At 38.4% G+C, this 14,842-nt stretch overlaps 1 protein-coding gene across 1 annotated transcript in view; it reads right to left on the bottom strand.

Moving 5' to 3' along the window:
• Positions 1 to 14,508, bottom strand: part of ACOT12 (acyl-CoA thioesterase 12) — a 44,981-nt gene extending 30,473 nt beyond the window's left edge. The window contains exons 1-3 of the mRNA XM_024755691.1: positions 14,256 to 14,508; positions 9,397 to 9,466; positions 4,466 to 4,526 (exon numbers count right to left, since the gene is read on the bottom strand). Coding sequence (XP_024611459.1) covers positions 4,466 to 4,526; positions 9,397 to 9,466; positions 14,256 to 14,388 — 264 coding nt within the window. The 5' untranslated portion in view covers positions 14,389 to 14,508. The remainder of the gene's footprint in view (positions 1 to 4,465; positions 4,527 to 9,396; positions 9,467 to 14,255) is intronic.
• Positions 14,509 to 14,842: the final 334 nt, after the last annotated feature.

Here is a 14,842-nt window from a genome sequence, read left to right on the forward strand (position 1 = left end):
CCGCAAAGCAGCTGAGCCTATGAGCCATGGCTGCTGAGCCTGTGCATCTGGAGCCTGTGCTCCACAACAGGAGAGGCCACAACAGTGAGAGGCCCGCATACCATAAAAAAAAAAAAATTCTCCAGAAGGAATTAATAGCAGAATAATAGAAGAACAGATAAGTGACCTAGAAGATAAAATAGTGGAAATTGCTACAGAGCAGAATAAAGCAAAAAAAAAAAAAAGGGAAAAATGTAAAAAAAAAAAAAAAAAAAAAAAAAAAAAAAAAAAAAAAAAGAATTGAGGACAATCTCAGAGACCTCTGGGACAACAATAAACACACCAACATTCGAATGATAGGGTTCTCAGAATAAGAAGAGGGGATAAAAAGGGACTGGGAAAATATTTGAAGAAATTATAGTTGAAAATTTCCCTACTATGGGTAAGGAAATAATCATGTCCAGGAAATGCAGAGAGTCCCATACAGGATAAATCCAAGGAGAAACATACCAAGACACATATTAATCAAACTATCAAAAATTAAATACAAAGAAAAAATATTAAAAGCAGCAAGGGAAAAGCAACAATTAACATACAAGGGAATCCCCATAAGGTTAACAACTGATTTTTCAGCAGAAACTGCAAGCCAGAAGGGAGTGGCAGGACATATTTAAAGTGATGAAAGGGAAAAACCTATAACCAAGATTACTCTACCCAGCAAGGATCTCATTCAGATTCAACAGAGAAATTAAAACCTTTACAGACAAGCAAAACCTAAGAGAATACAGCACCACCAAACCAACTCTACAAAAAATGCTAAAGGAACTTCTCTAGGCAGGAAACACAAGAGAAAGAAAAGACTTACAATAACAAACCCAAAACAATTAAGAAAATGGTAATAGGAACATACGTATCAATAATTACCTCAAATGTAAATGGATTAAATGCTCCAACCAAAAGACATAGACTGGCTGAATGGATACAAAAACAAGACCTGAAAGAACAAGAAATGTCTATTTAGGTCTTCTGCCCATTCTTGGATTGGGTTGTTTTTTTGACATTGAGCTGCATGAGCTGCTTGTATATTTTGGAGATTAATCCTACAATGGAGTCAGGGAGCCTGATTCCTCCAGCTCCACTTTTTTCCTCAAGATTGCTTTGGCTATTTGGGGTATTTTTTGTTTCCATACAAACTGTGAAATTTTTTGTTCTAGTTCTGTGACAAATGCCATTGGTAGTTTGATAGGGATTGCATTGAATCTGTAGATTGCATTGAGAAGGATAGGTATTAGCTCTTCTCTAAATGTTTGACAGAATTCACCTGTGAAGCCATCTGGTCCTGGGGTTTTGTTTGTTGGAAGATTTTTAATCACAGTCTCAATTTCAGTTCTTGTGATTGGCCTGTTTGTATTTTCTATTTCTTCCTGGTTCAGTCTCAGGAAGTTGTGCATTTCTAAGAATTTGCCCATTTCTTCCAGGTTGTCCATTTTATTGGCATATAGTTGCTTGTAGTAATCTCTTATGATCCTTTGTATTTCTGCAGTGTCAGTTGTTACTTCTCCTTTTTCATTTTTATTCTACTGATTTCAGTCTGCTCCCTTTTTTTCTTGATGAGTTTGGCTAATGGTTTATCAATTTTGTTTATCTTCTCAAAGAAACCTCTTAGTTTTATTGATCTTTGCCTATCGTTTCCTTCATTTCTTTCTCATTTATTTCTGATCTAATCGTATGATTTCTTTCCTTTTTCTAACTTTGGGTTTTTTTGTTCTTCTTTCTCTAATTGCTTTAGGTGTAAAGTTAGGTTGTTTATTTGAGATGTTTCTTGTTTCTTGAGGTAGGATTGTATTGCTATAAACTTCTCTCTTAGAACTGCTTTTGCTACATCCCATAGGTTTTGGGTTGTCATGTTTTCGTTGTCATTTGCTCCTAGGTATTTTTTGATTTCCTCTTTGATTTCTTCAGTGATCTCTTGCTTATTCAGTAGCATATTGTTTAGCCTCCATGTGTTTGTATTTTTTACAGATTTTTTTCCTGTAATTGATATCTAGTCTCATAGCATTGTGATCAGAAAAGTTACTTGATACAATTTCAATTTTCTTAAATTTACCAAGGCTTGACTAGTGACCCAAGATATGGTCTATCCTGGAGAATGTTCCAAGGGCACTTGAGAAGAAAGTGTAATCTGATGTTTTTGGAGGGAATGTCCTATAAATATCAATTAAGTCATCTTGTGTAATGTGTCATTTAAAGCTTGTGTTTCCTTATTTATTTTCATTTTGGATGATCTGTCCATTGGTGAAAGTGGGGTGTTAAAATCCCTTACTATTATTGTGTTACTGTTGATTTCCCCTTTTATGGCTGTTAGCTTTTGCCTTATGTATTGAGGTGCTCCTTTTTTGGGTGCATAAATATTTACGATTGTTATATCTTCTTCTTGGATTGATCTCTTGATCATTATGTAGTGTCCTTCTTTGTCTCTTGTAATGGTCTTTATTTTAAAGTCTATTTTTTCTGATATGAGAATTGCTACACCAGCTTTCTTTTGATTTCCATTTGCATGGAATATCTTTTTCCATCCCCTTACTTTCAGTCTGTATGTGTCCCTAGGTCTGAGGTGGGTCTCTTATAGACAGCATATGCAGCTCAATATCAAAAAAACAACCCAATCCAAGAATGGGCAGAAGACCTAAATAGACATTTCTCCAAAGAAGATATACAGATTGCCAACAAACACATGAAAGGATGCTCAACATCACTAATCCTTAGAGAAATGCAAATCAAAACTATAATGAGTTATCACCTCACACCTGTCAGAATGGCCATCATCAAAAAATCTACAAACAATAAATGCTGGAGAGGGTGTGGAGAAAAGGGAACCCTCTTGCACTGTTGGTGGGAATGTATATTGATACAGCTACGATGGAGAACAGTATGGAGGGTCCTTAAAAAACTAAAAATAGAACAACCATATGACCTACCAATCCCACTACTGGGCATATACCCTGAGAAAACCATAATTCAAAAAGAGTCATGTACCCCAATGTTTATTGCAGCTCTATTTCCAATAGCCAGGACATGGAAGCAACCTAACTGTCCACCTATTGATGAACAGATATAGAAGATGTGGCACATATATACAATGGAATATTAGCCATATAAAGAAATGAAATTGAGTTATTTGTAGTGAGGTGGATGGACCTTAGAGACTGTCATACAGAGTGAAGTACATCAGAAAGAGAAAAACAAATACTGTATGCTAACACATATATATGGAATCTAAAAAAAAAAAAATTGGGTCTGAAGAACCTAGGGGCAGGACAGGAATAAAGACGCAGACATAGAGAATGGACTTGAGCACCTGAGGAGGGGGTAGGGTAAGCTGGGACGCAGTGAGAGAGTGACATCGACATATATACACTACCAAAAGTAAAATAGATAGCTAGTGGGAAGTAACCACATAGCACAGGGAGATCAGCTCAGTGCTTTGTGTCCACCTAGAGGGATGGGATAGGGATGGTGGGAGGGAGATGCAAGAGGGAGGACATATGGGGATGTATATATATATGTATAGCTGATTGACTTTGTTATAAAGCAGAAACACACCATAGTAAAGCAATTATACTCCAATAAAAATGTTAAAAAAAATTTTTTTAATAGGAAAATTTGGACACATACACACACACAGGGAGAACACCATGTGCAGATGAAGGCTGAGATCGGGGTGAAGCAAACCACTGGCAAACCACCAGAGGTTAGGAGGGAGGATGGGGGCAGATTCTCTCCCATAGGCCTTGGAAGGAACCAACCCTACTGACACCTTGATTTAGGACTGCTAGCCTCCAGAACAGTGAGACAATAAATTTCTGTTGTTTAAGGCACCTAATCTGTGAAACTTTGTCATAGAATCCCTAAGAAACAAATGTAAGTCCCTACATGTCTTTTGTGCCCAGAGATCAAAGGGACTGCTACTGAGCAAACTACAAGTTGCAACATGGGATCCATGAACTCCTTTCCTGCTATTTTAACCTGGATAGAGACTTCAAAAGCTCCCAAGAATTTTGTATTCATAGCTATAATAAAGAAAAGAAAACCAGGTAGGCAAAGAAGAAAAATCTAAGCTTCCCTTCTTGCTCCAATTACTCTGCCTTTCAAAAACTAGTTAATCGTGGGGCTAGTTTTCATTATAGGTGCAAATAATTAAGAAATAAAACCTATACCTGGCAAAGAACCAAGGGAGTGCCCTCCCTTGTATGTTTACTTTGTGTATATCCTTTTATGTAAAAATAGTTCATTGCATCACATTTAATTTTAGTAGCAGGGAAACACAGGCTTATTATTTACCTGTGAGCCTGACTACAGATTCAAGGGCCTTCTGAAATTCAGAATCACATGAACTCCAAGTTATTCCAGGCCTCCTCCTCTCTCCTCTGTAAACAATGAAGAAATGAGCACCAACAGGCAGAAGGAAGAAAAGGGAGCCTCTTACCTCCATGCTTGTGCTGAACGCTCTAGTAACTTTCGCTTTGATGGTTATAACTTGTCCAACTCTAGTTAAAAAAAAAAAAAACAGTAATTCTAGCACATCTCATTTCAGACTTGAAGATTCACTTAAATGTGTGTGCCATAGAACAGTTCCACCTTATGCTGATAATGTTCATGCATGAGAAACTCAATAACATAACAAGACAGCACTAAAAATAGATACTGATTATTGTAAACCACACAAGAGTTAGCTGACTACCTCTTTTTAACAGAAAACGGCCTTTGCAAAGATGGTGTGCAAAATGATTTCCAAATCTACAACAGATACTTGACTGTACCACAGCTGTTTGGTTAAGAGAAAACGAACACACATGCTAACTTATACAATTGATATTTTTAAATGTTGGTTAACAAATAAATGGTAAACATACAAGCAAGCAAACAAACTGAATACCTTCACTAGGTTTACAGGAGCCCTCAATGTTGCCAGATGATCCATTCACTCCACATTATTACTGGGACTCTGGTCATGTAACCCTAGTTGTTTCAAAGCTTTTGTGTTCTGGCCCTTCAGTCACCTAAGGGTCTACCCAATATAAGCCTCCTCAATTTTTCTCCCTGACTTCAAAGTTGAACTACATTCTCACTATTCTTCCCAATCTTCTGTTTCAGGGGAAGAAAAATAGATCTCTTCCAGACCTCTTTCTTTACCCGTGCCCTTGATCCCATCCTACTCTTACCTTTCCTCCTGCACCATGGCCTGGCTTAGGCAGATCTTTCCTCTTTTGTACCCTCAATCTCTTCCCCCTCCTTGACTCCTTATCAGTCTGTGAAAATGTTCAAGGCTTTTCCTTGCTAAAAATCTTTCTCTCAAGTTTATTCTATCACAACATTTTTTTCTCTTTTCCTCTATTATATTTCTCCATATTCAAACTTCCTAAAATAATCTTTTTCTTTTTCCAGCTCATACATTTAACAAATGTTTACTAAGTTACAACTAGTCCTGGCACTAAACTAAGACCTCAGGATACAGTGATTAACAAGACAAGGTTGATGACATCAAGGAGACCAGTCTTCACTTGGGACACCAGGATGCAGACAGATGAAGTGCAATGCTATGAAATTTTTCAAAAGGAAGAAAGAGTCAAGTATTGCAAAAACACCCAGAAGTGGCTAATTTGAAAAGTCAAGGAAGGAGCCATAGAAGAGGTAACATCTGAGATGGGTCTCAAAAGATTACAATTTTGTCAGGTTCAGAAGTTTGGGGGTTTTACCTCTCATTCACTTCTCAGCCACTCAAATCTAGCTGTTGCTTCCACATCTTACTCCTGATCTCTCAGAAGTCACTTCCTAACAGCTAAATCCAAGGTCTTCTCTCATTTAACAGCATCAATCAACCTCTTTCTTCAGGAAACCTTGTCTTCCCTTGGCTTCCAAAATACTGTTCTCTCTTCATTCTCAGTTTTCTTCACTGATTTCCCTTTCTTAATCCATCCCTTAATGGTAGCCATCTACCAAATTTATGTTCTTTGTTTTTTTTCATTTCAGCCTCTTCCTGAAGACCTTGTTCTCTTCCACAGTCCTATCATCTTTATAGAGATGATTCTCAAATCTAAATCTTTAGCCCGAACCTCATTCTTGAAACACAGAGCCATATTTTCAAACTTCTCTCAGCAGATTCAGCTAATGGTTATGGAGGCCCTTCTAGGCTGAGTGATAGCTGCTTACACACACATTACCTAATTTAACTTAATCCCCACACTTAGCACATGCAAACCCAAACCAATTTTCTCTTTTCCTTAAATTCGTTCCTCCTAGATTTCCTAGCTCTGTTTGGTAAAGTTTCTAGCAGAGATTTACAGTGATAACATGAGGAAGAGAGTCCCTCTTCAAAGCTACTGTAGTACTTTGTACTCATATACTACCAAAATCTTCTGCCTCTGCCTGTCAGACTCTGAGGAGGGGAAGCATCTTGCCACTTTTTTTTTGGCCACACCATACGGCATGTGTAACTTCCCTGACCAGGGCTCGATCCTGTTCCCCCTGCAGTGGAAGCACTGAGTCTTAACCACTGGACAACCAGGGAAGTCCACCTTGCCATGTTTTTGTCTCTTTTGTGAACTCTGCCCTTCCTTTAAAAGCAGGAGACATTCTGCTTTTCATTCTGCTAAAATCCCAAGTAAAATCAACTTCATAGCATGGCATTCAAGGTCTTCTGTTACCCAGCCCCACACTGCTGCTGGGGCATCATCTCTGCACGCCAGGCTTTCCCTAAGCACCCCCCACTTCTTCCCACCTCAATGCTTAGGCTCTTACATGTATGTACCTCATCTTGTGAAGTCCTTTTCCTAGTCACCAGTGAAAATCTATACCTCATTCAAGGCCCACATTAAATACTACCTCCATCATGATACTCTCATTGGTTCTCCAGTCAAAATGTACCTTTTTCTACCGCACAGAATTTATATCTCACCCTAGGCATGCATCCTATCATACTTTCTATTCTGATGACTACATATTTGTCTGACTTTCTTACCAGACTGAGTGACTGCCACACTTCAGCATTGTGTCATAAACATTCACATATTCTATTGAGCCTAGAGCAGTACTTTTGGTATATTCAATATATATTTTGAATTAAAAAAATATCTAATATGGGACTTCCCTGATGGCACAGTGGTTAAGACTCTGTGCTCCCAATGCAGGGGGCCCGGGTTCGATCTCTGGTCTGGAAACTAGATCCCACATGCATGCTGCAACCAAGAGTTTGCATGCCACAACTAAGGAGCCCGCCTGCCGCAACTAAGACCCGACGCAACCAAATAAATAAATATTTAAAAAATAATATGGCTTTTAAACAAATTGTATGGCTTTCTATATGTAGTTTTCAATTTTCTTTTTTTAATGGTGCAGGTCCCATATATTTTAGTGGCCACAAATCCTTTCTGATAACACAAACACAAAATGGTTCAAATGGCAAACCACACTTTAATGATGAGATTACTAGTTAAGTCTAAGTTACAGAATTTAGGATTGGAAAGTATATAACAGATGTTTTATTGCAATATACTGTTGGCATTCCTAAATTTAATAATGCTGCTTTAATCTGTTCCCAAATAAGTTTGGATTTTCAGTAATCTGTAATTGTGTTGAGTTACAAACACATGTCAACTTTTTCTACTTCAGGAAAAATCACATAGCTAGTATCTGTGCTTAGTCAATAGACCCAATAGACCTTTATCTATATCTACAAGTCTCTAGAATGTCAAGGACTCTTTCACTGACACTGCAGCTGCCTATGAGAACAAGCATTAGGAGATGTTCAATAAAGGTTGCTGATCACAAAGATAGAAGAAGTGGGTTGGAGAAAGCACTGGATAGAGCATAAGAAGATCCAGGCTCTAAGTGTCCTCTGTCCTTTGGCTGGCTCTGGGCCTTAGGCTTCAGTTTCTTATCAGTACAAAGAGATGATTGGGTTGAGTTCTAAAGGTCTTTCCATATCTATGATTCTAATGCCTACCAAAAATTTCTTTTGGGTTAGCTTTGGAGATATAACTTCTTTATGCATGTCGTTTTATTTAACTTAATTTTGTTTGTATATAAATGAATAAGTGCCAAATAGATAAATGTAAGCTGGAGGTTGTAGAGATGAAGTGGGCATCTCACTGGACAGACTACTTAGGGTTTTGAAAACAGGTGGCAGCTACCCCGTGGTCCTTGAGAACCATCCCAGACTAGAAACAGATGATCTTCTTCCTTTTTCTAAACATAACATAAGAAAAAGGAAGAGAGAAGATCATCTGTTTCTAGTCTGGGATGGTTCTTTTAGGATCAAGATATTCAAAAAGAAAAAAAAGAGATACAAACATAAAATCAGATAAATTAAGTAAAACCATATAACCCTAGTTTATTACAGTTATTAATGTAACCTCTTTAAAAAAAATAATTCCTAATTCTGTCCACCAAAAAGGCATAGAAATAATGACCAACCCTGCATCAGTGAGCATGTTAAACAGGTATACAATGAGCGGATACAAAATGTGGTAAATGCTATAGGACAAATGACCAGGTTTCTTTAAAAAACAAATTGCAAGAGAAAAGAAGAAAGGGAAATTTTTATGTTAAAGGTCATATCAGCCATATTGGATCCTGATTCAATCCATAGACCAATTGTTTAAATTAAAAAAAAATTTTTTTTTGAGACCATTGGGAATGATAGTTTTTCTTAATGGTATTGCAGTTACGTTGTTATGTTTTCTAAAAGAGCCCTGATCTTTTAGAAATATATACTGAAATATTCAGAGATGATGTCTGGGATTTGCTTCAAAATAATCCAGGTATGTGGGGGAGTATGGAAGGGTATTGATAAAACAACAGCATTTATGAGTTGATTATTGTTGTAGTTAGGTGTTGGGTCCTTGGGGATACATGGTGGTATTCTCTCTACTTTTGTATATGGTTGAAAGATTTGTGTATCTTGAAATTTTCTATAATAAGAGATGGTAAAACATATACACACTCCTACACATAAAATGTTTTTCATAATTTAACACCTCTACTCAGATGAATTAATGTTTACCCAACAACCTAATGATGAAATTCACCATCATAGAGATACTTATTATCATTAATAGTAAAGGAAGGAGCCATTCAGAACCAGCTTTTAGAAATCCTGCAATGCCTTATACCAGAATGCATTTAATGCTGAGAGCTATTTCTCAACAAAATCAGGGCTGTAAATTTACACTTAATAGTATTTACTAAAAGTAGGTCCTGAAATTATTATTATGTTTTACTGATTTACATTGGTTCAAATGTTACTTATTAACAAATTGGATCCCTGACTCCAAATGAGTATGCTTAGGTGCCACAAATACATGTTGTAAATGAACCAATAAACCCAGGAGAAAGGTGTGATAAAGCAATGCCACTTACCTAGCTGTCTCCTCAAATTGTATGTCATCCACTGAGGCTGTAACACAGGAAACCCCAGCATGTTTTTCAGCTTCAAAAAATAGGTTAAAAATGGGCTGCATTAATAGTTATTTTTAAATATTTCAGCATGCAGGAAAAGGAATAAAACAAGTGGATTTATTCTAGTAACTCATCCTCTTATGCAGTATAGGATCACTGTGCCCACACTTCTGGATGAACTGGATTGATAACAGTTCCTTTGCTCAATAAGTTATTTTTCTGCTGCATGGAAATTACTGTACTTTCTCCGAAGTTTTAACTTACACTGTCTTTGATTTGAAATTCAGCACCAATACCCAGCATATCTAGCTATTCAGATAGTAACTTTAGTAAGTTGGTGTCAAATTTAAATATTTTGTCAGGTACTACCCTTCTTTCGTTTAAAAAAACAATGCATCAAAGCTGTATCTATTATCCCACATAACCAGTAGCTGAATATATTTAAACCACATAACCAGTGCAAGCACTGAACAGTGTGGAAGACCTTAAGTTCATACCCCAAATCAGAGAGAAACTTGTCTGGGCATCAGAGAAATAGAGATGGGCACATAGTAAGTATTTAATCAATATTTATTATTTATTACTACCAAATTCATATGAAATTCACTATGCATTAATAATGTTGGAGGAGAAAAGCATTGAGTAGGATGAGAGAAATTAGGGAAGTACTCCAGTTATTTCCATGTTCCCTGCCTGCATTTATTTATTTATTTATAATATTTATTTATTTATTTATTTATTTATTTATAGCTGTGTTGTGTCTTCGTTGCTGCCCTTGGGCTTTCTCTAGTTGCAGCGAGCGGGGGCTACTCTTCGTTGCGGTGCACGGGCTTCTCATTGTGGTGGCTTCTCTTGTTGAAGAGCACAGGCTCTAGGTGCATGGGCTTCAGTAGTAGTGGCACATGGGCTCAGTAGTTGTGGCTTGCAGGCTCTAGAGTGCAGGCTCAGTAGTTGTGGTGCATGTGCTTAGTTGCTCTGCGGCATGTGGGATCTTCCTGGACCAGGGCTTGAACCCGTGTTCCCTGCATTGGCAAGCGGATTCTTAACCACTGCGCCACCAGGGAAGTCCCTCTGTCTGCATTTAATTTGTTGAGATTTTTCTTTTTTGATTGTTGGTTTTACTTTATGTAAAAGTATCCGAATTTTTCCTCTTTGGGAAAAATCTTGACATGTGGTTTTTCCAGAATTTCATTTTGAGGAACAGTCAGTTAAAACCCAAACAGACTGCATTAGCTTTTTAAAGAAATTTTAACTCCATTTTAATTTTGGAGACTTCACTCCTGCTGTCATATTATGAAAAAGAGACAGTGAATTATATTGAATTTGCATTCTTTGTGTGTAGTGGATTACTTTAATTGCAATATATATTGATAGTCCCAGGTAAAGTGATATGAGAAAATACTCCAGAGAGCAAGTATTTAAAGCATTCCTCCCTATGATCTAATTCTGTAGAAAACTGGACATTCTGGTTTTACTAGTTGGAAATAACTATTCTTCCAAATATGCAGATAACATAAACTGAGTTACCAGAAAACTAACCATAGCAGAACTCTGTGTGTGAGTGATGGAGGGGGGGAAATGGGTTTCCCAGCTCTAAAGTTCAATTAGAGGAAGGAAACATAAAAGTATTAGACTCTAGAAAGTTGGGTTCAATTTAATTCAGTATATCAAACATTTGTTAAATTCCCATTGATTTCCAGACACTGAGCTGTTATCAGTCCTGTCTTTTAATGAGTCTACTCAGTGACAGAGATCTAGCCATAGTCAATAAAGTGTTGACTAAAGGGTATGTAATAGACATTCATTCTGGTCACCTGACATAAGGGAATGATATGTTGAGTTTATTAAACTATTCTTATAGGTAAAGTGTTACCATGTACACCAACATGAGTTACCAAATTTTGAATGATTTAAATGATAACTAAAGTGCGAAAACCAATAAAAGACTAAATTTTTATTGTATATATTGGGTGTCTTCTATGTATATATAGCACAAAGAAACATAATCATAATAATTATGATTTATTATTGGCCTGGCACTGAGCTAAGTATGCATATCAATTACATGAGGTTGATACTGTTATTAGTTCTATTTTACAAAAGAGGCAATTTTGGCTTATAAAAATCAAATACATTGTTCTAAATAGTTATTTTTACTACAGAAGCAACAGGAACTCTGAGAAAAGAAAAGACCAACCAAGGAATGCTCCCTAGAGAAGTACTTGGCTGAATATGGGATTCAGGAGCTCAACTGCCATGTTTTACATTATAGACTTTCAAGGGCCATTAAATTAAAAATGAAAAATTAAAATATGGGGAACCAACACAGGGCCACAATTTTTACATGTGTTTATTTTCTTTTTACAAGTGTGACAGATATGAATTCAACAGGACCAGTCTGTTCTGGTTCTTGGTTTTGATTGCCCTTCATGCAGTATGCCAGTAAAAGCGGAGAAACCCTAAAGCTATTTCTGATTTCCTGGGGAAACTGAGAGAAGCTGAGGAACAGCTAAGTGGATATAGTCCAGGTATGATGACTGATAAAAATGACGGTGGCTTCATTCATTCTTTCTTTTAACTAATATTGATTGAACACTTGTGCTATGCCAGCCTCTCTGTAAGGTGCTGGAAATATAAAACAGCTACTATCCCTATTCTCATGGAATCTAGTGAGGAGCCAGACATTAATTAAATGAATACATAATAACAAAATGAGTTAGGTGATCTGAAGGAAACATGGATTTTGTGAGGGTCTGTAAACTGAGGAACCACACCTAGGTGGCATGTCAGGGAAGGTTTCCCTGTGGAGAGGATGCTTGAAGTGAGATCTGAAAGATGAGAAGGAGTAAAACAGATGTGTGTTGTGGAGGAGAGCAGGGAAGGGCTTGCTGGGCAGAAGGAACAGTGACTACAAAGGTCCTGGGGGTTTTGTGGCAAAAATTCAAAAAGCAAGAAGGAGAGTAGGTAAGATAAGGCTGAGGGGAAGGCTGAGGATAAACCATGCACAGGGCCTTGAAGCTCTTGGTTGACAATTTTTATAATATTTAGTATTAAAGATATTGTTTCAGTATCTTCTGGTCTCCAGATGAGGCCGGTGGCTAATTCTAACAAGGTCAGTGGCTAATTCTAATCCTTGTTTTCCTACAAGGATTAACATTAACCGTGTTTCCAAACCAACTTTATCATAAAGGTTTCTTCAATATTGTATCATTAGTAATATAACTATTAAAGTCCACAGTAATTGGTTATCAATTGACTCCTGCTGTGATCCGAGTTTCCAAAGGTGTAAAACCATAGAAATCTTAATGAAAATTGCAGGAGGGCAATTGTTTCTCCATTATAGGACAGAAGCACTAAGTGAGGTAACTTTAAAAGTCACATCAATATTCACATAATGAATTCAGTTGCCATGGCAATAGGCATGGCAACTGAATAATTTCTATACTTGTTTCTCATACATGTGAATTACTTTTATATTCATGTCTCCATTATTGTTATTATAACAGACCTCAAATCCTGATAAAAACTGTTAAGACAGAAACCAAACAGACCTATCAACAAACAGAAAATAAACAGATTGGCATCAGATATATGACTGAATTTTGCGGGTGGTTAACACACAGGGGATTAGAAACTCTATGCACACTCATTGAAGAAAACAGGAATTTGTAATCAGCTGAGCTTTACTTTTGTCCTGTATAAAATAAGAGTCCTGGGATACACGATCTTAAGCTCCTTCCAGCTCTAATATTTTATCCTAACATATTTTACTTAAAATGTACATTTGCTGAGTCTATTAAGTGCCTTATGCAAAGCCTGGCTTCCTTTTAGAAATGAGATTCCAAGTTCTGGACCCATCCATCCAATTACCCATCCATATAATCAGGAAGTTTTTATTTAGTGCTTACTTATTAAGTGCTTACTAAGCTTCAGTTTACATGCTAATTGGCCAGGCAGGAAATAAAAGGTGAACATATATGTACACAAAGTAATTACGGATTGTGCTAAGTGGTGTGGAGGAATTTGGAAAGGGTGTTGTGATGAAAGGGTGCAAATGTAAAGCAGGTAGTTAGGAAAGACTGCTCTGCATAAATGATATTTAGTGGAGATGGAATGCATGGAAAGGGCCAAGAGAAGAGTGTAAAGGCAAAAATAACAGCAGGTGCAAAGGTCCTTCACAGAGACTACATGACGGTGTGGAAGGCAACAAACTGAATTCAGAAGCAGATATAAGAGGTGAGTGATGTATTAAACTAGACATTAAAGAGATTTGCAGAAATGTAAACCAATACCACTTCTCTAAGTACATTTTTGTTCTTGTTGAAAATATAGTTATTTTACAATAAAAATATGTAATGGGTTTTTGTTCTTTTCAAGTGAATTATTTTTTAAAATTTCACATATGGTAAATATGGATAAAAGAACAAACACGAAAGCTCTCGGGGTCCTCGTTTATTTTATGGGGTAAAGGAGTCCTAAGACTAAAAGGTTTGAGAACCACTGGTCTAGGTCATTCCCAGTGTTGGATGAACAATCTCAATCATTACTTCCCAGCTGCACGGGGTTTAAAGCTCTGTCAATACCCTCCTCTCCTTCCTTCTCCCTCCTCACCGATCAGGGGTCCTGGTGTGACAGCATCCCGACCTCTGCCGTCCGGACCCCCGCCACCCAGCATCCCCACATCCCAGCCCGCTTCGCAGTTCCCAGACACGCCCCTCCGCTACACACACTGGGCCCCGCCCCGACTCAGGGCTCCTCCACTCCAGACTCCTGGCACCCTGGGTCTCCCCCATCCTACCCTCCCCTTCCAGCACCCCTACCCGCCAGGCAGGCGGCAGCGTCGATCCACTTGAGCAGCTGAGCGGCGCTCAGCTCTCCGCGGAGGTTGGCGTGCGCGGGCTGGATGGCCTGGCTCACGTGCACCTCGCCGGGCGCCGGCCGCTCCAGCTCCATGGCCGGTCAAAAGTGCGAAGCGACCAGGCCTGGCCGCCGCCCGGCCACCAACTGGGCCCGCCCCCGCTCCAAAGGGCACCAAGCCGCTGCCACCCCGGCCCCGCACCCCGCGCCCTGCTGGCCACTGGGCCACCTGGTGCACGGGGAGGTGAGATTTAAGGGGCCAGGAATACCGCGAGGAGGGCGAAAGGGAACTCTCTTCTGTCTCAGAAGACACTGACTCAGGCGGCCGAGGTTGGCAAAGCTGGAACCAGACCGGGTTTCTCACCTATAAAGGGGGGATAGCAGTACTTATCTCAAGCGGACTGTGCAGAGAATTAAATGAGATAAAGTACAAAAGTCATAGCGTGTGCCCGGCTAAGGTGACATGGTTGTTTGCCAAGTAAAGAGTGAGGTTATTATCAGTCTGAAGAACTTGGCAGGTGATGGGGAGTTAATAATTAATTAGTTAAAT

This window comes from Neophocaena asiaeorientalis, unplaced genomic scaffold, assembly GCF_003031525.2.
Source record: "Neophocaena asiaeorientalis asiaeorientalis breed wild unplaced genomic scaffold, Neophocaena_asiaeorientalis_V1.1 scaffold37, whole genome shotgun sequence".
Lineage (NCBI taxonomy): Eukaryota > Metazoa > Chordata > Mammalia > Artiodactyla > Phocoenidae > Neophocaena > Neophocaena asiaeorientalis.